This window comes from Populus alba, chromosome 7 (genome assembly GCF_005239225.2).
Source record: "Populus alba chromosome 7, ASM523922v2, whole genome shotgun sequence".
Classification (NCBI taxonomy): Eukaryota; Viridiplantae; Streptophyta; class Magnoliopsida; order Malpighiales; family Salicaceae; genus Populus; species Populus alba.
In genome coordinates this window covers 3,114,644-3,138,542 of record NC_133290.1, presented here as the reverse complement: position 1 = coordinate 3,138,542, position 23,899 = coordinate 3,114,644, and the positions used below count along the sequence as shown (strand labels likewise).

General features: G+C 34.1%; 1 protein-coding gene across 2 annotated transcripts; it reads left to right on the top strand.

Annotated features, from left to right (window-relative positions):
* The first annotated feature begins 4,409 nt into the window (after positions 1 to 4,409).
* On the top strand, positions 4,410 to 23,056 carry LOC118063163 (kinesin-like protein KIN-14B). 2 transcript variants are annotated; one of them, XM_035077108.2, is made up of 23 exons: positions 4,410 to 4,692; positions 4,800 to 4,923; positions 5,255 to 5,341; positions 5,493 to 5,663; positions 5,852 to 5,958; positions 6,491 to 6,622; positions 6,756 to 6,934; positions 7,482 to 7,643; positions 7,995 to 8,086; positions 8,743 to 8,894; positions 10,160 to 10,333; positions 10,539 to 10,685; positions 12,606 to 12,794; positions 13,164 to 13,235; positions 14,719 to 14,774; positions 14,876 to 15,092; positions 15,896 to 16,087; positions 16,202 to 16,393; positions 16,797 to 17,147; positions 19,473 to 19,571; positions 20,822 to 20,962; positions 21,074 to 21,232; positions 22,490 to 23,056. In XM_035077108.2, exons 1-23 carry the CDS (start codon positions 4,519 to 4,521, stop codon positions 22,943 to 22,945), a joined length of 3,825 nt encoding a protein of 1,274 aa, XP_034932999.1. In that variant the 5' UTR covers positions 4,410 to 4,518; the 3' UTR covers positions 22,946 to 23,056. The 2 variants fall into 2 exon arrangements, with proteins under 2 accessions (XP_034932999.1, XP_034933000.1); XM_035077109.2 differs by lacking the exon at positions 4,410 to 4,692 and having other exon boundaries at positions 4,794 to 4,923; positions 5,196 to 5,341.
* The last annotated feature ends 843 nt before the right edge of the window (positions 23,057 to 23,899 follow it).

The following is a 23,899-nucleotide window of genomic DNA, read 5'->3' as shown; positions in this document are numbered from 1 at the left end:
CCTAGTAGATTTGCTGCACCGAGAGTGCAAAATCTCGAGACCTTCGTGGTGAGGATTCTTTTAGATTCTGAAATATGGGAGGGTCTGAGGAGAGTCTTGTTAGAGGGAATTCTGGATATGATTAATGAGTCTAACAATCTCCTAGCAGGCATGTGTTTCTTGGAGACCAGCTATATATGAAGGTTTTGTGAAAACATTTAGGTTTGGCTAAATAATCCTGAAGTACTTTGAACTTCAGGCCTTTGAAGCTGCTAATTGTAAGTTTATATATGGTGTTTTTAGATCATTTAGCCTTTAGGTTCGGACAAAAATCGATCTTTATGCTAGTGCTAGCATGTTAAGGTGTCCCATTTTTTTTAACCACCTTGTGTTAAGGGTCTGGTTAATTATAACTTGGTCCCTGTAGTTATATAAAAAATAATTATATTCCTTGTAATTTTAAAAACTGTATATTTAATCTTTATATTTTAAAATCTGTTTATGATTTCATCTTTTTTTTTTTTTTTTATCCATTTCGTATTCTTTTTCAATTTATTTTGTTTTTTGTTATTTCAAAAGGTTGAAGAAGGAGAAACAAAGAAGTAGAAAATAAGAAAACAGCGATGAGAAAAGAATACAGAGGGAGATTAAGTATTGTTTGGTATTATAGTACAATGGTGCTTTTAAAATATATATTTTTATTGAAAATATATTTATTAAAATTTTTTTATTTTTAATATCAACATATTAAAATTATCCAAAAATATTTTAAAAATATTAATTTATTTTATTTTTTTATATAAAAACTAATTTGAAAAGAAATTTAAAAAGCACTCACTAGAATGCATAGGCAAAATGGTGGTAATGGGTGGGAAGAATGAGAAGTGGGTAGGGTGAGCATCCAGAGAAGGGGAGATAAGCTTGCATTCGGTGAAGAGGAACCCATTTGGATTTTAAAGAAATAAACTTTTTATTTCTTTGAATATTTTCTCTATTCTCTTTTTTATTTTATTTTATTTCTGTAATTTCTCGCTCAGGAAACCATCATCTCTTTCTCTAAAACCTGGCAGCTCGATCCCATGATTAGGCATGGCATATATGTAAATCGGAAGACTTTTTATGTAGAAGAACTAGAAGCTAAAGAGGTGGAAAGAAAGAGCCATGAGAAATAAAAAAGAGATGAGACGAGTTTAGGGTTTTTGAGATTTTATTTTATTTTATTTTCATCTCAAGATTCTTGAGATTTGATTTTTTAATTGGTTTGGCTTGGAATTTATCATGTGCTGAATTGAAATTAGCACATGCAAAATAACTAGTTAGTTGATTTGGTAAGCAACGGTTATGAAGGTAGTTAGAAAAAGTTAGTTAGCTTCAAAGTATAAATAGGACTGTATTGGATTACTGTACGACTAAGGGATGACTGGAGTAATTTTTGTAGAAATCGCGAAACTATTTCCCTCTTTTCGATCTTTCTTTTCTCTGTCCTTCCCTCTCAAATTTAATTTTCTTTTCCTCTCTCGAGATCTATCTTGTTCTTTCTAGAAATTTATCTTTTTTTCATCTCGTTGATCCAATCTTGCTAGATATTGACTTAAAAAGTGAAGATTCGATCACTGTCGGGATTGATTACAATAATAATTTGAGGGACTTAAAGGTTCATTTGAGTTATTTGAGTTTTACACAGGGAAGCACTGAGTTTTACTTGGTTGTGAATTGTAGCTTTAGAACCCTTGGACTTATTTTTTTAGTTCAAATTTAAATCCTCAAAATAGCTTTATTTTATATAAGGGAAAATTACTTTTCTTGTTATGTTTTTTTTTTTTTTTTTTTTTTTTGTGATAACCCGTGATGTTTGGGTAAGTTTGCACACATCACGATTAATTTTTTGACCTACTAAACATTATGCAAGCACCATAAAGGTGATAGACGTGCACGCTAAGATTTGAATTCTCTACAAGGATCGCTAGGCCACGACCTCGGTGCTACTTTTCTTGTTATCTTGTGATTGAAAGAGTCATCTTGAAAGTGGAGCTAACATCGAGTTTTATTGCCTTTATTCTTGAGGATAAAAATCTCATGGGAAAGGAGTATTGTTATGAACCTTTGTATTGGAAAGAAGTTGTTGCAACATGAGATTGGTTATAGCAAAATAATAAGCAATGAAAGAAGTAATTTTTGCAGAAACTGCAAAACTCTCTCCCTATCTCAAAGTATATTTTCCTTTTCTCTCTTAAAATGTATACTTTTATCTCTCAAAATCCATATTATTTCCATTTTTTTAAGATGAGACCTTAACATACACAGATTATCACCTTGCCCTTAACTTATCGAACTCATTTTTTGTTGAATTTAGCAAACTGAGATAAAAAGGTGTTGATCTCGACCATTCTTGCATTTTACATGTAACATACAAGGAAACTCCCAATTTATCTTTTCAGAGATTGTTGTATTGCAGAAAAAAAGTATAATATGTTAAAGACATCATGAATTATCCGTGCAAATAAAATATAATCTATCAAGGAGTCTAGTCTGTCAACAATTTTAATCTACCAAAGATATTTAATTGAAATAAAAATCCTACTCTACCTTAAACATTAAAGGCAGTGATACCATATGATAAAAAATTTAGATTTTTATTTTGTTTTCAAGTTAACTAGTTAGTTTTTAGTCATTCTGGGTCTAGTTTCAAATTGAATTAAGTGAACCTATTAAGTTATCTCAAGAGTTTATTTTCAAGAGTATAGATATTTTTTTTATAAGATTTATTTTTTATATTGGAATTACACATCAATTGCAGCATATTGAAGTATAACAAACAAATATATTTTTTTATTGGTTCCTGATTGAACTATATTTTTTTTAAAAATTAACTAATTTTTATTGTGATTTTATATTTATGGACACATCAAAAAAATAAAATATAATGTACACTTTACATAGAAAAACTTGTGTGGTGTAGAAAAATTGTGTCCATGCAGGATTTGCGCGCGCATTGGACAGATTGATGCGGTCCCAAGTTTATAATGAATTTTTAGACTGGAATCTCCAACCGTTTGCTTGCCAAACAATTAATTTTCTTTTGTTTTAAAACTGTGTACTATCACGAGGCTTTTCAGATTTTGTTTTTGTGGCTGTAATGCATTTCCACTAAAAAAGTGGCAGAAAAACATAAAGAAAAAACATGAATGGATAACGCTAAATATACTTGAGTTTTTTATTAAAATACTTTAACAAGTAATCTGTGAGCATGCAACTAGTGTTTTTTTTTTTTTTATATATATATATATATATTTCATCAATCATTTAATTTTATAATTATAATTACATCCCTCAATATTTCATGATTTAAAATTATTTTTATAATGGATACCACACAATTGAATAAGAAAAACTCAATGAAAAAACACAGTACCTCTACTAATATTCAATAAAAATATGCGATGATGGATGTAAAGATAGTAATAATTATTTTTTAAAGTATTTTTTATTTTAAAAATATATTAAATAACATTTTTTGATTTTAAAAAAATTATTTTTAATATTAACATATTAAAATAATTTAAACAAAAAAACTAAAAAATTTCCAAAATTATTTTTAAATAAAAAAACAAACACAATAATGCGTGACAGTAAAAAATTCTCAAAAGAGCACTTAGCTCAGTAAATTAGTGGAGCTGAATCATTGAACCCAATGGTTAAGGGCCCTACCAAGAGCAAAGGATCCAACCAGAAATTGCCAGCACAACAAACGAGATACAAAAGCTGAAGAAATAAAGAAGGAAAAAAAAAGACTTGGATGCTTTGTCAGGTGAACCACAAGGTCATTTCCCTTATCTACAGAAATCGAAACGACAAGTCCTGAGAGCGCAACGTAAACAAATAAAAACCAAGCAAGCTCAACCCTCGAACACGAGTAAAGTATAAGTTACTCCCTCTAGTTTTATAAAATGAATTAAATAGTCATTGTAGTTTTAATAATTAATTGGTTCTTCGTGTTTGCTTTAATATTATTTCAAAAATGTTTTCTTTTCTCCTCGAAATCTTCACACTACTCATTTTTTATATATTTTATATTTTTATAATAAAAAATAAAATAAATTAAAAAAGAACATAAAATTAATAAAAGTAAAATTATTAAAAGTAGAAATGTCAACAAATCAAGTTAGGGTTAGGGACAAGTGAAGCCCATCACCTACCTTGACATCAAACTCCGATCAAATCAGGTCAATTTTTGCCTGTCTCTAGTATGATTATAAGATGCTTAATGTAGTTGGTGAAATTTCTATCCTACACAAATGGGACTAATTAATTAGCTTTTATGACTACAGGGATTGATTAGTCTATTGTTAACAACTAAAGGGACTAGTTTATAATTTACTAGAGCAATCACACATCCATTAAACGATATCGTTTCATGAATTAGATTATTAGAGGGAAAGGAAATCGAAAAGAGAAATGAAATGAAAACCACAAGCAGAAAGAAAGAGTGGTAATGCGAAGTAGAAAAGGTTGAGAACAAAATTGGTTGTTGAGTGATTAATGGCGGAGCAGAGAAATATGTGGAACTGGGAGGTGGCTGGCTTCGAGCCAAGGCCGGTGGAGGCGGAGCAGCCGATCGTACGGCGGTACTCGATCTCGACGACGCGAGAGAATTCGGAGTTCTCGAAACAGGCTCTCGCCTCCAAAGTTCACCGATTGAAAGATAAAATCAAGGTTCTAATTTTTATTTTATTTTTTGAAAAATAGTATAAAAGATTAAAAACAAGCAGTGATTGTTTTTAGTAAATTTATTATCATTATTTTTAAAATGAATTAAACAGCTTGCAAAAGAGGATTACTTGGAGTTGAGACAAGAAGCAAGTGATTTACAGGAATATTCTAATGCGAAACTTGATCGAGTTACTCGTTATCTTGGAGTCCTTGCTGAAAAAACTCGTAAGCTAGGTATTACTTCTATCATGTTCCTTTAATTTTTCATGCATTTTTCACTTTATAAGATAATTTTTATGCGTTTTTCACTCTAGAAGATGCGGATGGAGAGACAATACTTGTGGTATAGTTCAAGAATTAATGTTGAATAATTGGAAAGAGAATAAAAAATGATAATATTGAAAAAAAAACTAGTAGTTCGTGGTGGAGTATTTTTCCTGGATATTGAATTAGTGATTTATTCAATTTTTACTTGCTTCATACCGGCTTTGCTTCTTTTCCTCAAGGTTTTGTTGTTGGTGGGTTCTGTTGACGGATTTGAACTTTATCTAAATATAAATGCCAGATCAAGTTGCCCTTGAAACCGAGGCTAGAATATCTCCACTCATCAATGAGAAGAAAAGATTGTTCAATGACTTGTTAACAGCCAAAGGTACTTACTTATCTTCCCGAGCTTTGGTTTGCTCTCTCTTTCTCTCGCACTGTTCACATTGACATTTATTTTCATTATGGATTATTATTCTTCACTGAGCTTAAACAATTCTTGAGCATTCATTTAGTTTGGCAACTCCTTTTATTTTCAGGAAGCATAAAGGTGTTTTGTCGTGTACGACCATTATTTGAAGATGAAAGTCCTTCTGTTGTTGAATTTCCTGATGATTGCACAATCCGCGTCAATACTGGCTCTGATACCATCTCCAATCCCAAAAAAGATTTTGAATTTGACAGAGTTTATGGACCTCATGTGGGACAAGGTTTGCATTAAAAAGTGTCATTTTTCATTGTTTTATTCTACCTGAAATGGTTATACATTTGTTTGTTATTATCCAAAAAGCGCCATTAAAAAAAGGTGTACATCCTCTGCTAATACATCTATGTATATACTTGTGTGATGTACTTTGTTGTTTAAACAAAGCTTTAATGTTTAATCTTCTCTGTGCAGCTGAGTTGTTCACAGATGTTCAACCATATGTGCAGTCTGCTTTGGATGGATATAATGTTTCTATATTTGCTTATGGACAAACTCACTCTGGAAAGACACACACTATGGTCTCTCTCTCTCTCTCTCTATATATATATATATATATATATCCCCATATTTATATGTATAATTACCTATGCATGATACACACTTGCACATATAGGTTCATACATATGCATATGTGTGTATGTGTGCATGCATGCATGCTTGCTTGCATGTGGCATGGAACAATGCCTGCTCTTTATAGACTAATATAGAAGTTCTACTATGAAAGGTTGAATGGTAAGATTTGGTGTGGTGTTTTCTGATGTTCTTGGGAAAACTAGCATGATTGATGATTACACTAGTTAAATTAGTGATTCTTTAACTGTGTAGTCTGATTTTTCTTTGCATGACGGAAGTTTCTCTGCTTCCTCTTTTCACTGCTCATGTTGGTCCTTACTAGTTGTGGGGCCTTATCATGGCAGTTTTATGCTTTTTTATGAATTCTTTGGCATTTTGATTGTCCGCTTGCTATGCGCGCGCGTGCGTGGATATACTAATGCAATGCCATAATCTCTGGCCTAATATGTTCTTTGTTGACATAATTTGACTTTTCAGGAAGGATCTAGCTATGATCGTGGTTTATATGCTCGTTGTTTTGAAGAGTTGTTTGATTTGGCTAACTCAGATTCAACTTCTACTTCTCGGTTCAATTTCTCTGTTACGGTTTTTGAGCTATACAATGAACAGGTTTTGCATTGTTCATGGCATTTTCTTTGTCAATATATTCTTTGAGAGGAGGCAGGAAGAGGGTGGGGTTTTTAGGCAGTAGTGTAAATGATAATTTGCTACTTTAATCTTAACTCCTTTCTTGCTTTTGTAGATAACTGATTTGCTGTCAGAGCCTGAGAGTACTTTGCAGAAGATCTGCATGGGATCACTGGAATCTTTTATAGAGCTTCAACAAGAAAAAGTCGATAACCCATTGGACTTTTCTAGAATCTTGAAAGCTGCATTTCAGAGACGGGAAAATAACATATCAAAGTTGAATGTTTCTCACTTGTATGGCCTACATCCTTTATAGTCAAAGACTTTCTTTCTCTCACTCTTGTATGGTGTTCTGTTTAAATACTATCATGCTTTTAGATGTATATAAAGGCCATACTTTCAATGTTGAAAGATTCCTAATAATGTTGATACTCAATCAAAGACTTTTAGAATATTTCTGAAAATTTCAATAATTATTTGCCCTTGCTGCAGGAAAAGATAATTTTCTGACTTATATTTTGTGTACGGCTTTAGGGACTTCTAGAGGAGTCTCCTTAGTTGACAGACCCATGGACTAGGGCACCTACCTTTTGTTTGGAGTCTCCTAACTGTTACATTCGTTCCATTCATTTTTCTAGTAGAAAAAAATAATTCTAACGTCCTACTATCACCAAACATGTGATTATGGTAGTGATAATGATTGAAACATGTAACTTAAAATAGTATCCATATGTAAAAGAAAAGGTGAACTATAGGACAAATTTATGTATGCCATAACTGTTTTGTGCTTCTATGTTCTGTTCTCTAATTATTTGTGATTTCTTGTTTTTGCTATTCTCAGGATTGTAACAGTGCACATATATTATAACAATGTGATCAGTGGAGAGAACTTGTATAGCAAGCTTTCTCTTGTTGACCTGGCTGGAAGTGAAGGTCTAATAGCAGAAGATGATAGCAGTGAGCGTGTGACAGACATGCTACATGTGATGAAATCACTCTCAGCGTATGTTACATTAGCACACTATTTGCTAACTACTTTTCTCAGTGCTGCTGTGGTTAAATAACTGGGTTTTGGACTTAGCCATGAAACAGAGGTTCTGTTTTTTCTTTGCAATTGAGTGTATATATATTCTTACAAGCTAATCCCCTAAACTTGGGTTATAGATTTCCTGCATTATGTTTTATGTTGAGAAGTTTGAGACACTTGATGGACTGGGATCAGCATATTTTCTGTCTATTTAACTTATTAGGAATTATGGCAGCAATAATTTTGGCACACAGGTTCTCCTGTTTTTGAAGGCCACTCTTGTCATTTTGTGCCATTATCTTATTGTATTTTATGCTGTATATGTAGGTTGGGGGATGTCTTGTCTTCTTTAACTTCAAGGAAGGATGTTGTTCCTTATGAAAATTCAATGCTGACAAAAGTTCTTGCTGACTCCTTAGGTACTGCCATTTTACACCTTGAATGTGTGAAGATTTTTTGACATTTTGTTGTGATTAGAATTGGAGCATCTGGAAATAGTTTTTCTGAAAACAGAATGAATAAATTCTTTTTTGTTTTTGCATGTGAAAATGATTTATTGAAAGGAAGAGAATTACATGGTGAAAGGAAATATATCATTTGAAGAAGAAAGAACTTTCATTTAATTGCGTGCTTATGTTAATGCATTTGATTCTTGTTATTTTATTTTATTTTGCTTGTGTTATTCGCATCTAGCTGCCTCTTAATTGTTCTAGGCACAACAAAAAAGGTGATGGTAATTGTGCTGAAAGAAAACTTATAGGCTTTACACGCATTTTGGATTTAAATAAATTTAAATTTGAAGCTATTCTTAGTGCAAAAATAGTGATAAAGGTAGATATGCTCAGTTGATAGAATTTGTCTGATCTCCAACCAAATTTGATTCTGTCACACTAGACATTGCTATGTATCAATCTTGGATGTAGTTGTTCTTTCAAAAATATATCGAGTTCACTCATTTCCTTATATTTTTTCAATTTTTCTTCCAATATCTATAGGTTGATTGTTTCTTTCCATGTTGAGATTAATTTTTGAATCATTACTTATTTTTTCTCCACAACTAATTTTCCTTCTGCAGGGAGGGATTCAAAAACTTTGATGATACTTAATGTGTGTCCAAATATTGCAAATTTGTCTGAGACATTATCGTCTCTCAGCTTCTGCTCTAGGGCTAGAAATGCTACACTAAGCCTTGGAAATCGAGATACAATTAAGAAGTGGAGAGATGTTGTAAGTTCTTGTTTCTTGATGATGATTCTTTACTGTTTGGCAATCTTTCCTCTTTGAATGTGCTCTTTTTCATCAATGGGTCCCTCATATTTTCCAGGCAAGTGATGTAGGACATGTTTGAGCTTTTCTCCTGCATGTATTTTATGGTGGGCTAGGATTCAAAAACTGGGAATTTCAGTTAGATTGAAGAAGAAAACGGATTCAAAATCTGTAAATTGAATTGCAGGTGCATGAAAAAGACTAACGCATCACAACACCATTAGTAAAGGTTCTAGGAACCGCACGTAGAAAAAGAAAAATAAACAGCTAGTTCTTATAGTTATACCTAAGATTGATTGCATCACAAAATCTCAGGTGCATAATTGCTGAAATCTTTATGGAGAAGAAAGGAAAATGTATCTTGACAAAATTATGTAATATTTTGCTTAGAAAACTAGGTCATATCTTTTTCTTGTTTTCAGAATAATATTTTTTCACAATTTTTGTATATAATAATTATTCTTTTTTCTTTACTAGTTTGTTTATAACTAAAGTTTCAATTAAAAAGAAATTCAAGCAACTTATTTTAATCTTACAATCAAAATCTTGTTTTAAAATTGTTTCCTTGATAGTAATGTAATTTCAAAATAGCACAATGATGGATTACCAATTAATCAATTGATTTTGCTCAGAACACAACACAACAATTCATTAACAAACAGCGTATATATTCCTTCATTTCATATTACAACACCGAAAAACAGTCACACCATGACACTGCACAACATGGTATAGGTGGGCCAACAGGTTGAGTTATTAGTACTTCTAATTTGTTAATGGCTCAGATCTCTAACTAAGAAAACACAAATATTTAAGGACTAATTAATTAGAAGGTTCAAAAGTGCACATACACACTTCTTTTTGTTGGCTATATTGCAAGTCTAGGCAAAGGTACCTGGGTAAGAAAGTTTGGATGGCCTCTATTTGATCACCAGGATAAAATGTCAAAATACAAAAATGCTGCAGTGGGCTTGTGACAAGTAGCAAGGGCCTTGTATTGTTGAAATTTCTAGATTCAGTCTTTAAGAAAAAGAATTAGACATCTTTAACATATAGCTGGAATGGGTTTGAGGTGCCTTTTCTTCTTAGGAATATTTTTGATGTTTCACTCTTCCACATAACATCATCATTCTAGCATGTTGCAAATGTTAAGGTCTGTGATGCTAATTCATTTACTGAAATAGTCATGGAACATGCCAATCCTTTAGTTTGTAATGTTTTTGTAGGCTAATGATGCACGCAAGGAGTTATATGAAAAGGAAAAGGAAATTCAAGATCTGAAACAAGAGGTTTTGGAATTGACGCAAGCACTCAAAGATGCAAATGACCAGTGTGTCTTGCTCTTCAATGAAGTTCAGAAGGCGTGGAAAGTTTCTTTCACCCTGCAATCAGATTTAAAGGTTTTGTAATTTCACGAGTTTGGTATTTTCCCATTCTATCACGGACTGCATACTACCTGACTGTTTAGAATAATTTAAAGGGACACATGTGCTTCTGTATTTAACATTGAATTTTGTACTTTTTAACTGTCCATATCTGGTCAAACTTTTGTTTTGTTGCCTCTAAACCTGAAATTAAGCTGTTTCATTACTCTCATTGATGCAGTCAGAGAATATTATGATTGCTGACAAGCATAAGGTGGAAAAGGAACAAAATGCTCAGCTTAGAAATCAAGTAGCTCAATTGCTACAGACGGAACAGGATCAAAAAATGATAATGCAACAAAAAGATTCCACAATTCAGACACTCCAGGTTTGTTTTATATTCTGCTTCTCTTTCCTGCATCTTGGGCTTCATGCCTTGTATATATACTGGTTCTAAATGTAGTTTATGTTCCTATATGCAGTGATAGCTCGTGACAATTTCTTAACTATTTCTTAACTGGCTCTGTCTAGGAGTCATTGGTAGTTTCTCATCTTTGAGTAATCTGAACATCTTTTCAGCATGATAAATGTGATACTTTAGATTATCACAGAAGAGAAAAGGTCACAACTAGCAATCAAAATAAACATACATACCTTTTCCTTTTGTATTCTGTTTTGGGTCTTTTTGTAGGCAAAGGAAGTGTATTTCAAAGTTTGTCTTTGGAGGGTGAAGTCGTTAATCAGATTTGTGCTTTTTATGAACCCTAATGACAGGGGAAAATAAGATTTCTTCTCTTTCAATTCTTTTAGTTTTTCTCTCAGACAAGAAAAAGCTAAGGACTCCATGTCGATCTTATTTCACCCTGGATAATTGTAATCAGAAAGCTAAAAGCTAAGGTGCCTTATCTGCATAGTGGTTCTCCTTGAGATGAATATCAATAACCTGTTGCAGGTTGGGGGGGGGGTCATGAAGTCCTTTCTTGTGTTGATTGTGTTATGTGTTTTGATAGTGGGAGTTGGACACCTTTTCTCACTTCATTATGTGGCATGGGCACTGTGGAATAGATGTATTGTTTTATGGGATTCATTGGGTGTTCTGGGATCAGTGGAGGTCCTCTTCTTGATTTTTTCAGATGGTTATGGGAAGAGGAAGGATAGTAAGATCAAGCAAAATTTTGGAATCTTCAGTGGCTGTCATCTCTCAAGGCAACTTTTGAGGGACATAATAGTTTTTCTCACCTCTTTATGGTCTTTTGGGTGCCACCTACTTCCTTTCTCCGTCTCTGATTGATAACAATTCCTCTCTCCCTCTAAGTGGGCATCTGGAAGTATCTTTGCACTAGAAGCTATAGAATCATCACATTAGAAGAACAAAGAGAATATAGGAGGTATCCAACTCCAGCTACTACAAGAAAGGCCCTCCTCTCATGAATCAATTCGATGGATCTTCCTCTTTTGGAAGTTGGAAGTTCCGCCAAGCAGTTGCTCTATGCAAGTCATACTGGGAATGTTGTTCCACACATGGGCTCAATTCTACCTTACACATCCCCACTACTCTTATGTTTTGGTGTCCGGCTATGCCCCTTTTAAACAGACAAGACGGATGAAAACTATATATAGATATTCTGGAAATCCATTGAAATCACCTGGTTTTGTTAAAAAACTTCACAACTAACTTACCTGGCTAGAAAAGGCCGGGGTTTAGTTCACTCATGAAAGACCCAATTGTTGTTGAAGCTAGGCCAGTGGTCTTAAGAAAGTCTCAAGATTTCACTCTATGTTGATCATGAATCCATTAGAGTTCTAGCATGTGGTAACGTTCTGAACCCAATCTTCACTCGAAGACTCAATATCAATTGTATTTGTGTTGGCATTAGCCTTCCTATCTAAATAGATAGACCATTTGTAGAACAAATCTATCCATAGCTCGTTCCCTCCCTCTTCTTCCCATTCGGGTTGGGTTTACCCAGAAGTAAAGAAAGAAGCTTCAGTGATTGTCATCTCTCAAGGTAACTTTTGAGGGGCAAAATAGTTTTCTCACTTCTTTATGGTCTTCAGCAAATGGGGTCATCGAAGGTGTTTCTTTAGCTGTTATTCAAAGAAACTAAAAATCCCTAGTATGATAAGAGTTCCATTTTGTTTCAGCTCGTGTTCCCATTTAAAGGATGGCTCTTGGCCTTTTGTTCTGTAGCTCTTTTTCTGATATGATTACTTCTTTTATGAAAGAAGAAATCAATTTTTGTTGCTGTTCTTCTGTTCTGCTGCTCACATATATTTTCTGTAAATGGTTGTATCATAATGGATTTAGGCCCAAATTAAAAGCATGGAGTCACAGCTCAATGAAGCTCTCCGTTTGAGGGAAGCTCGGTCAACATTTGGCTCAGAATCAGGGCCTGTGATTTCATCAATCTCTAAGGCAACTGGGGATGGCATGGATTCTTCAGCAGTAACCAAGAAACTTGAAGAAGAACTAAAAAAGCGTGATGCATTGATTGAGGTCTGCAATAATTTCCATAAATGTACTTGAAATTGAGAACTATTTGAATAAGTATGGATTTCTAACTGCTCTACTTCTCTAATTATCAATAACATTGAGCTGTATGGAAGAGTGAGCTCGGGTTCATGTAATTATATGTTTTCATTTGTTTACCATACAAATGGTATGGAAAAAAAGGGAGGGAGAGAAAATACCTAGGGAAGAAAAATACAAGGCCCGGAAATGCATATTAGATATAGGTGTCTTTTAGTGAAAGGAGAGGCATAGTTTTCCTATTTCATGAATCCATTTTTCCTTGCACCAATTTTGGACTTGCTTCCTCAGGTGTAGTTTGTCTTACAGGAGTTGATTATTTGTTTGATTATGCAGAGGTTGCATGAAGAAAATGAGAAACTGTTCGATAGATTAACAGAAAAAGCCTCTTTAGCTGGATCACCCCAGGTAGTTTTTTATTTTCATCTGATGTTGATGTAATCACTTCCTTTTTTATATAATTTTACATATGTTTATTTTCCCAAAATTTGCAATCTGCCTGATTGTTACATTCTCTTGTTATACTTTGTACTTGTTGCTTCCATTATTTTCCTTGTTGTGAAAGGGTACAAGTTTTAGATTTTATGAGACCATCTACCTGCGTGATGCTGCTGATAAATTTTGAAAGGCAATTTTTTTCAATTAGAACTCTGAGAATATGTTTAAGCTTTCTAATTTAATAAGTTTAAATATTACTAGTGTGATTTTAGGTTGTTAATATTGAATATTGTATGTGTACTTTTAGAAAGTTTTGGTATAATTTATGGGTGTGATTGATTTTTTTTTTTTAAAATTCTCTATGATTATGTTTTGTGTATTTTAGAAAAGAAAAAAGAATCGCATAAAAAATCAAATGAATAGAATAGAGAGAGAAGTGTGCAAGATACACACTTCACGTCATCTGCCCTTGAGACAGCCTTGTCACCCATACCCATTTTTGCAGGTCTGTGCCTTTTCTACTCAATTCTTCGCCAACCAGGCTTTCATGATCTACAATCTTCATGCTTAAAAACACTGAACACAATAAAAAAAATCCACAAGCATTATTTCAACACCCAAACATCCCCCTTTTATTGTAAGATTGAACCCATCGAACAACTCAAATATCGAACCCAACTACAAATGACTCGAAAAAAAAAAAAGACGCTTATATTAATTGAGTTTAAAATAATAAATGATGAAATTGTGATATTTGATCAATAATAAGGACAACAAAGTATATTGGTTGCTAGAGTAAAACGTCCTAAACCATATAGTATTATTATAATTATGGTGTTTATGTCAAAGATTTGAAGTTTCCAGGCCGAGTTCTTTCACTTCAGATACTTTAATTCATGAAAATGTCAGTTTTTGAGGTGAAGGTTCTGCAGTTTTGCTTCTTTATTTCCAAGATGGTGAAATAGGTGCTCTTCCTTTCAACCTATCAAACACTGCATGCATATATAGAGGGCAAGTTCAAAGAACATTGTAATTGAGTTCTGGTATATGACAATGACATCAATACATCTTATTGATTCTAATTAGTTGAAAAAGAATAATATTTCTGCGTAGAATTGATGAAGATTTTTTTTTTTCATTTTTAATGTTCATATAATTGGTTTCAATGCCTGTTTCTTTTTATAATTCTTTTTATTCAGATAGACATGTCACTCTGTTAAGAATCAAGTTGTCAAAGCATCTATTCTGTTCTGGTGTTGTGGCAGTTTCTATATGCCCACTATTCTTTAAAAAAAAAACAGAAAACTTGCAATCTATTTAATATTTCCTCGCATTGCCAGGCAGGCACCTTGTGTAGGGTGATAATGTATGCATGTTCCTTTGGGTGACAATTCTTCTATTGCCTGTCAAGCATATGCTTCCAGATTTCTAACTTTGGTATATTCCTTTTCAGGTGTCTAGTCCATTGTCCAAAGGAACTGTGAACGTTAAATCTCAGGAGCTGGGAAGGTGTTTGCTCAGATTTGATTTTAGTAGTGATTGCTTTGTCTTTTTACTTTCTTCATATGTGCACAGCTCTATAGTGAACTTCTTTGTAATTCTTTACACAGAAATGAGAACAATAAAGGACGTTCCATGGATGTTGTTCCATCACCATTGGGTGCAGATAAGACTGATGGAACCGTTGCTCTGGTCAAATCAGGATCTGAGAAAGTTAAATCCACCCCGGCAGGAGAATATCTTACAGCTGCACTAAATGACTTTGATCCTGAACAATATGACAGCCTTGCTGCCATTTCAGATGGTGCAAACAAGCTATTGATGTTGGTATGCTTTGTGACTGCCTGTTCCATCTGGATTGAAAATTTACAGTCTAATTTCGATGTGTATCTTGTTCAAGTGAACATTTATACCAGCCTGATCTTCAGTTCTCCAATTTGAAATGGGGATAGAATGGTCCTTCTAATGTTGACCTTAGGGAAACTAGATCTACCCCGTGGTTCCTTCATCATTGACTGTCTGTATTTAAGTTTCATCTTTGAACAGTGGTTTAGTTCCAAAATATTTGTTAGAAAACTTAAGTGACAGGAAGTGTTTAACTCTAGCCATCTTTGTGATGATTTATAGGTGTGTTTATGCCTCAGAACTGAGTACTCTGGTAATCTTCATTTGCTGTGATTTGATATAGAGAATAGTTTTCCTTAAAATGTCTTTTAACTTCCCCAGCATTTGTCTTAGGTTTAGACATGGTGCTCTTTGATTGTTCCACTGGATTTATTTTGGCATAGTACTTTTCACTTTTTAATTTTAGTAATGCTTGGATTACTAACCATTTTGGTAATAATCATTTAGTGGGGTTTAATTATATGGGAAAATCTTTCAAAATCAAGGTGACATGGTTATATTAGCACATTCACTTTATATATATTATAAGCTGATGCATCATTTAGTAAAATTGAGTTATTCCCAAGATAAATAAATTATAATTTATAAATAAAAATACTTACGATTGAATACTTCTGCTGCTATAGCTGAAAAGTTTTCATTGCATAGCTTCTTATATTCCATCCACTGGGAATTTTATGCTTGTATTAATAATACCTTGCATGGTGACTTCCAATATTTTGCAGGTTCTGGCAGCAGTCATTAAAGCAGGTGCTTCTAGAGAGCATGAAATACTTGCTGAAATCAGAGATGCTGTTTTCGCTTTTATCCGCAAAATGGAACCAAAGAGGGTAATGGATACCATGCTTGTTTCCCGTGTCAGAATTTTGTACATAAGATCTTTGCTTGCCCGGTCTCCGGAGCTGCAGTCCATCAAGGTAACAGTGTATTTGATGCTCATTTCATTCATTTCTCTTGCTGAGCATATATGCAGTCATCTGTTTCTTTATTGAATTACCGTGTCTATTCTCTTTTTTTGCTTCATTTTGTAGGTTCCTCCTGTTGAGTGCTTTTTGGAGAGGGCTAATACTGGACGAAGTAGAAGCTCCAGCCGAGGCAATAGTCCTGGAAGATCCCCTGTGCACTTTGTGGAGGAGCAGATCCAAGGCTTTAAAGTGAACATAAAGCTGGAGAAGAAGTCTAAGTTGTCATCAGTTGTTTTGAGAATGAGAGGAATTGATCAGGTTGCTGCCATTTGCTGTCCTTTTCTCTTTCTTTTGTTTTTCTTTCCCTTTTCTCCTGCCAACTTTCTAGATTAACATTCTGCCCTGTGCCATCTATTTTCTGCTATTTTCCCAGCCAAACGTGCAATAAAAGTAATTTCATGTAGTGTGCATAAGAACACAAATAATCCAAAGCTAGCCCAACAGGAAAAGGACAAGAGTTCTCTTCTTTGAATGAAAAATATTGAGAATCTTGAAACGTTGTCACTAATCTTGTGAAATGTTGTGTTATAATCTCTTGCTGATGTGCTTATTAAGATTATATGTACTCCCAAATCTCGTTGTATGGATCATAGTATTCTGCTAGATATACTTTTTTCATGTTGCTAATTGACTCCAATAATTTTGTTTGTCATACCTGTAGGATGCATGGAGGCAGCAGGTAACTGGCGGAAAACTGAGGGAAATTCAAGAGGAAGCAAAAAGTTTTGCAATAGGAAACAAAGCTCTTGCTGCTCTCTTTGTTCATACTCCAGCTGGCGAGCTGCAGAGGCAAATTAGGTCCTGGCTTGCAGAGAATTTTGAGTTTCTTTCTGTTACTGGAGATGATGCATTAGGAGGGATCACTGGTCAATTAGAACTCCTTTCGACTGCAATTATGGATGGCTGGATGGCTGGATTGGGTGCTGCATTGCCTCCCAGTACAGATGCTCTTGGCCAGCTTCTATCCGAGTATGCAAAACGGGTTTTTACTTCTCAATTGCAACACTTAAAGGTACGCCTCTTCATTAGCTGAGATTTACTCTTATTTTGCTCCTTGTTACTTTAAATGTGTACTATAGATGCCCAGGCACAGACCTGACAGTCATCTTCTCTGCATGGTTTAGTTTCTCACACTAGAGTATATACACAGTGCAGTTGCTTGTCTTTTGTGTAGAGTTGCTGTTATATTTGAGAACCTGAGTTCTTCATGGGATTCCTGTGACTGTCTGTTTTCCTAACAAACATGCTACTTTGATCTTATTGCATTATTTCTTCTAGAAAAGCTTTTCTTGGCAAGGTCACTTATGGTTTTGATCAAAACATGAGAATGAATCATTAGTTAAATTTAGCTCGGCGTTTTTTCTTGTGAGGAATTTGTTGGTGTTGGAGGGGAGCCATGCTTCATCGTTTGAAAAGAGAGCATGATTTTGATCAGGGCATTAATGGTGGGTGGACTGTACCATTTATGCTGTCCCCAAAGATTGAGATGCTTGGGAACTTGTCATAAAAAGTTGGCTGTGGAATTTGGCAAGTAAAATATGAGATCCAGAAAACCTTGTGCAAAAAAAGAATTCAACATTTGTGATTTTATTTAAGAGAAATTGGAGATGAATATGTTGGTCCCAGAGAGAGTCATGTCCCATTATGTGGCCAATGTGCAGTTAATGTGGTTTTGGTCTGTGCAAGATGCTCATGTTGATGGAGTTTCAGCTTGTCTGCTGTCGAGGGAAGACAGGAATGCTTTATTATTTTCTTGTAAAATTCTGGGGGTGAAGTTAAGTGGCATCCATAACCTTTTTCTAACAAGATAGTTTAATATTTTGTTTATGGAGACAAAAATTTGACAATTAGGGGGCGTTTGTTTCTAGAAAATAACCCTCAAAAATATTTTCCTATGTTTGGTGAGCTTTGGAAAAGCTGGTCAACATAAAATGAAATAATTTACAGTCAAACTTGAAACACCCTTAAGAACTTTGAAAAATGACTCAGGGTTCTCAGAAAAGGAAAACATTTTACAAGGGACCCACGCCAATAAACAAGTAAATAAATACAACCATCACATGCGAACACTCAATTGGAACCAACATCAATAAACAAGTTAAAACAAAAAACACTATTTGGCAAAAAGTGTTTGGCGCTTTGCATAAATGATGTTCTTTTTTCCATGCACAACAAACAAATAATTTTCATTTAAAACACCCAAATAATGGAAAATCACTCATTTTCCAGGAAAATGTTTTCCTTGAATGCAGATTATTTTCCAGAAACAAATGCCCCCTAGGATGAGAGAGATAATTTTGGATACGAAAAACTTATGTAGCTCTTCTTTTGTTGCACATCCTTTTTTGTACTAATCTGTTCTTGAACCCAATACTCTGCCCTGTCAAGAACAGCAGTATCCAAATTCTCATGACATAAATGCATAATCTCCTAGGACTCATGTTTCCTCTTCCTATGAATTAATTCATGCTGACCAATCCATCTAAAGAAGAGTTGCACATATCTGAGTAACTGCACTCCTTGAGTACAAATTCTCCAGTAAGGATCCTTTTCTTTTTTTGACGAAATGCCTGTAGCCTCTAAGTAATTTCTCGCTCTATGGTCTTCAAAGAGAGCTAATTTCACAGTGATTAGTGAAAGAACATTGGGGATTAGAATAAACCTAACTAATTGGAAAACCAAAAATTTATATTTCCTTGGTTCATTTGAAGCAGCTGTTTGGCAATGAGCAGACAGAAGGTGTATGTTTCATGATTTTATTTACAGATGCACTTTGATGTCATGTTCATTTTCAGGACTCTTAATGCTCACATTCATAAGCTCTGTCACTTCATCCTTGAGAGAATTTGAAAATCTGTCTCTTCTACTTGAGAGAGTTTCTGTCTTTATCTGGTTCTATCCTACTAGCATCCTCGATGAATCATCTAAATCATGAAGCCAAGAGATTAATGTTTGGTTTCAGAGCAGCTGCACATCCTACATTATGTTGGAGCTTTTTGATTTTTTACTCTTATCAGGCATTAACTCTTAGGAGTCTTTTCAAAATAATCTGGAAATTAAAATAGCAAAACTTTGAGGGAAAAAAAGTCATTTGTTTACTTTAGGCATTGAACTTAATTGAAGGTGTGAATAGTCCATATTACTATAAACAGTGCTTTTTTACTTTATTTTCCAGCATATAGCCATATAGTGCCAAGATATTTTCTGAGATATATTTGCTGTGGTGCATATGATCTTACTTCAGTAAACAAATTGTGTTCTCTCTCTCTCTCTCTATTTTGAACCTGTTCTAGTTTCTCATGAGGATGTGTTTAATCTCTCCAAATTTTTTTATCAGGATATTGCTGGGACCTTAGCAACAGAAGAGGCAGAAGATGCAGCACAAGTAGCGAAACTGCGTTCAGCTCTAGAGTCTGTTGATCACAAAAGAAGAAAGGTAGTTATTTTCAGCTGACCAGCATGTTTTGTCTCTATCCTTAAATATCTTACAGTTACCTTTCTTCACTGAATTATTAGATTGCATTTCAAAGTCAAAGGTTTTAAACGTGTACATCTTAAGTGGATTCTTTTCATGCTTAGTGGAGTCATTTAAATGCTGATGAATAATTTTGATGTGACTAGAAATTGTGTATGCTGTGCATAAATTTGTATTAATTGTCAAAATTAGGAGAAGTTGATTCATCAATTGGAACTTCCAACCCTCCTTTTTTTAACCATTATCACTTGAAGGGTAAAAGCGTCATGCAGGTAAAAAAAGTCAATGTCTTTAAGCAATCATTGATATCACGTGGAGATGGTGTTTGGATTTTAAATCATGTCCAGAAGAAGAAAAAACAAAGAGTTTCAACATCTCAAAACACTTGGTATGAATGGTGGGCGTATAGCAATTTTTTTAGTCATGATAGGAACTCAAGTAGAGGAGCTAGATGCCACTTCAGATTTCTGGTTCTGAAAGTGATGGCTAGATGTTGATGTTTACTAACAAGATATGAGCACCTATGATAGTCTTAAAGCTGAGTAAACTAGAGATGGGAATTAGTACCTGAAGGTCTATTGTATTCCATATATTTTTATCATTTGCAGAGTATTTTCCCAAAATTTTTATAGCATGGCTAGATAATTTTTAAGCTTATGTAACTAAGATAGCGATTGATCAGTTTTGTTTTCTGGAATAGGATAATACTGTTGGGGATTTTGAATTGAACACCCTCAGTCATCTTCATGATTGCAAGTCAATAGTGAATTGTGGATGTTCTTATTTCTTAAAAATATTCAATGGATGGTCATCTTCATCTGCAATTATTGAATTCAGAAATTTGTGCTGTTGTCAATCTTTTGTCACCTCTTGATATTAAAATGTTAATTGAGCTGATACTATGAAGGTTACTGGGCCTTCAATGGTGTATGGTTCTTTGGACTTGGAAAGATTTTTCTTTTCTATTTTCTATTTGTTTCATTTATGTTTTTAGTTGAGCGGTATTAAATTCTTTATCCATTCATTTCTTGCCCTGAGTAATAGATTGTATTTAGTGCACATGTGCTATGACAATTGTGTTTCCTTTTCCTTTTCTTTTTTGGTAATGGCGCGACAATTATGCTGCATTATCTTATCCTTCCACCCATTTTTTCTTGGGTTTAAAAAATACATTCTTTGCATGTCTTGATGTTATTATTTGTTATCCTTAGATTTTGCAACAAATGAGAAGTGATGCTGCCTTATTAACATTGGAAGATGGTGGTTTGCCTGTTCAAAATCCTTCCACTGCTGCTGAAGATGCACGATTAGCATCTCTGATTTCTCTTGATGGCATATTGAAGCAAGTCAAGGTTTTATTCCTCTCTTATGAAATTATTGTTTATTTGCATAATGAAGCCATTCTGATTATTTACATGATCACTGAGCTAAAGCGGAATCAGTAACAACCGATTTTTAAACAGGATATATTGAGACAATCTTCAGTGAACACCTTGAGTAAATCTAAGAAGAAATCGCTGCTTGTTTCTCTAGATGAACTTGGGGAAAGGATGCCTTCCCTCCTTAATATTGATCACCCGTGTGCCCAAAGGCAAATTGCAGAAGCTCGTCGCCTGGTTGAGGTATGTACATGTGTGTGTGTGTGTGTGATTGTGGTAGTAAAGAGTAGAAACAGTAAAAGCGTAGCTAATAGCTGAACAGAAATTGAAGGGAGAACAGTAAACAGAACAGTGCAAATATGGCTAAAAAATTGAGAAGAAATTGAAGTTTGTAGAGATTAAGATATAGAGTTTGTAGGAATCATCTAACTTACATAAATTATTAATAAAACAAAGCTTGTGTTGTAAAATAGCTCTACTAGCCTATTTATACTAGTTCAAAGGCTTGACCCTTGTAGGAAAGAAATAAAGTAACATGTCACCTACATGATCGATAGAAAATCCAGATGACATAAAGATTCCTAATAAATTAACAAAAAGAAAAAGAAAAGAAAAGAAAAGAAAAGAAAGAAAGAAGGAAATCATAATCAGCTAGGAAACTTAGAAGTTCCTATTAGTTGTGGTGGTATAGGTAGGCACATTACACAAGTAAATGATAGAGGGTGCAAGAAAATCTAGAAATCAAGTTTGTTGTACATAAAAATGGAGGATTGCCAACAGAAGCCTGAGAACGCCAAAGTGAATAGTTTCTCCCTTTTCCTTTCATTGAAACACTATTTCTATATTGGTATCATAAAAAAATTGTTCCATCATGGTAGTTTTAATGTTTTATTGTATCTCATTATATGGTTAATTGAAAAACAATTAGAGGATCATTAATGTAATTAAACAATTGAAAATATTAATGTTAAATAAGAAAAAAAAGGACCGATACTCTATTGCTTTATCTTGCAATGTTATATCCGTGCACATGCTCGTTTTTATTTAAAAGATGATCACATTAATTAGAGAAGAAAAGGAACAAAAAAAAGGCAATTTACACAACAGGGAGGATAAGCTATTATTTATGTATAGCCTAGCTGTGAGAATAGAACTTGATACCTTCGAGTTAGAAGTCCTGAAAAACTACTTGGTTAACCCTGGAATAATACTGGATGAAGTTCTCTGATCCGAGGGAGAGGGAAGTGGCTCAAGCTCGTGACCCCTCGGAACTTTCAACATTTGCTGCTAGCTGCCAAACTGAATGACCCTTTAAGTTGCCAAACTGAATGACCCTTTAAGTACGAATGAGATGCCATGCCTTTTAATTTAAATAACAATTGAGATGCTGGTATTTCTTGGATCTTCATGCGCATGTTGATTGTGAATGATTTTGCATTCTATTATAATTTTGTAACCTTCCCACACCTAATTGTTTCAATCTCCTGTGAACTACTGCAGTCAATTCCTGAACAAGATGACCCCCTTCATGAGTTGGCACATGCTCGAAAATCTACTGCTGACTTGGGGTCTGGTACAGAAACTGACGTGGCACAGTGGAACGTTTTGCAATTCAATACAGGCTCTACTACACCGTTTATCATCAAGTGTGGAGCAAACTCAAACTCAGAACTGGTGATTAAGGCCGAAGCCCGTGTTCAGGAACCTAAAGGTGGTGAAATCATGAGGGTCGTTCCAAGACCATCAGTTTTGGAAAATATGAGCATGGATGAAATGAAACATGTATTCTCTCAACTACCTGAAGCTTTAAGCCTGCTTGCCCTTGCAAGGACTGCAGATGGTACCCGAGCTAGGTATTCTAGACTTTATAGAACTTTAGCTATGAAGGTTCCCTCATTGAGGGACCTTGTTGGTGAGCTTGAGAAGGGTGGAGTGCTGAAAGATGTGAAGTCTTGAATTTAAAGAATGTTGAGAACTTAGAGCATGCCGTGTATGATATGATTGGTTGTGCTTGCCGCGGTGTTCATATTATTATTATTATTATTTATTCCTGTTACGATTTTTTTTCTGGGAGAGTGCATGGTTGAAACAAGTTGCAGCTTAATTATGATTGGTTTGCCAAAGAAAGCCATTGTGTTCAAGACTTGTATTACAGTTATAACGTATCATATCAGATAATCCACCGAAATTATTGCAGATATTAACGATCAATTTAGTGTAATTAGTTATTTTTTGGAGTCTGATTAGCTTTCTCTATCTTAACATGGATAATTAAACATGTTATAGTATGGTTTTCTCATGTATATTGAATTTCCAAAATATTTGGCAGCAGTTTTTTCCACCAGTTTTGGTTAGTTTTTCTTCAATAATCCCAGATCTGGCATCCAAGCTAATTGATTTGATGTTTTTGTTTATATGTTTTAAATCAACTCGTGTGTGAGAGTTGTCTCGACGTAGGAAAAAGTAAAGTTCATTCAAGTTCACATTTCAAATTCTAATTTGAACTCTATTAAATTAAATTAATTTTTTTTATTGTATTATATAATAAAAATAAAAAAAAAATCAATTTATAATCAAGTAAACATGAAATAAAATTAAGTAAAAACTTCACATAAAAAAAAATTAAACAAAAAAAGCCAAAAAACAAATGCCCACTAAAACAAGCCATGGCCCTGTACAAAATAGTCTAGACGCCTAGGGGTAGGCCTTTATTCCGCTCTCTATTTGTTTTTTTTTTAAAATCATCTGTCACATTAATAAAAATATTCGCAGCTCCAACCCCTGGCCTTCTCCACGCCAGTGTCACGCAATAACCAATTGAGTCACGAAACAACTGTGTTAGCAAATAATTTAAATAATATGCTAACATTTCTCAATACTAATATGAACAATTAAACAAATAATTAAAAA

Bases quoted from the DNA above. Each gene is read 5' to 3' on its own strand.
- LOC118063163 (XM_035077108.2), top strand. From the start codon at position 4,519: ATGGCGGAGCAGAGAAATATGTGGAACTGGGAGGTGGCTGGCTTCGAG. The intron at 5,959-6,490 runs GTCTCTCTCTCT...TTGACTTTTCAG, and splicing joins CTGGAAAGACACACACTATG to GAAGGATCTAGCTATGATCG. The intron at 20,963-21,073 runs GTTTTATTCCTC...ATTTTTAAACAG, and splicing joins GCATATTGAAGCAAGTCAAG to GATATATTGAGACAATCTTC.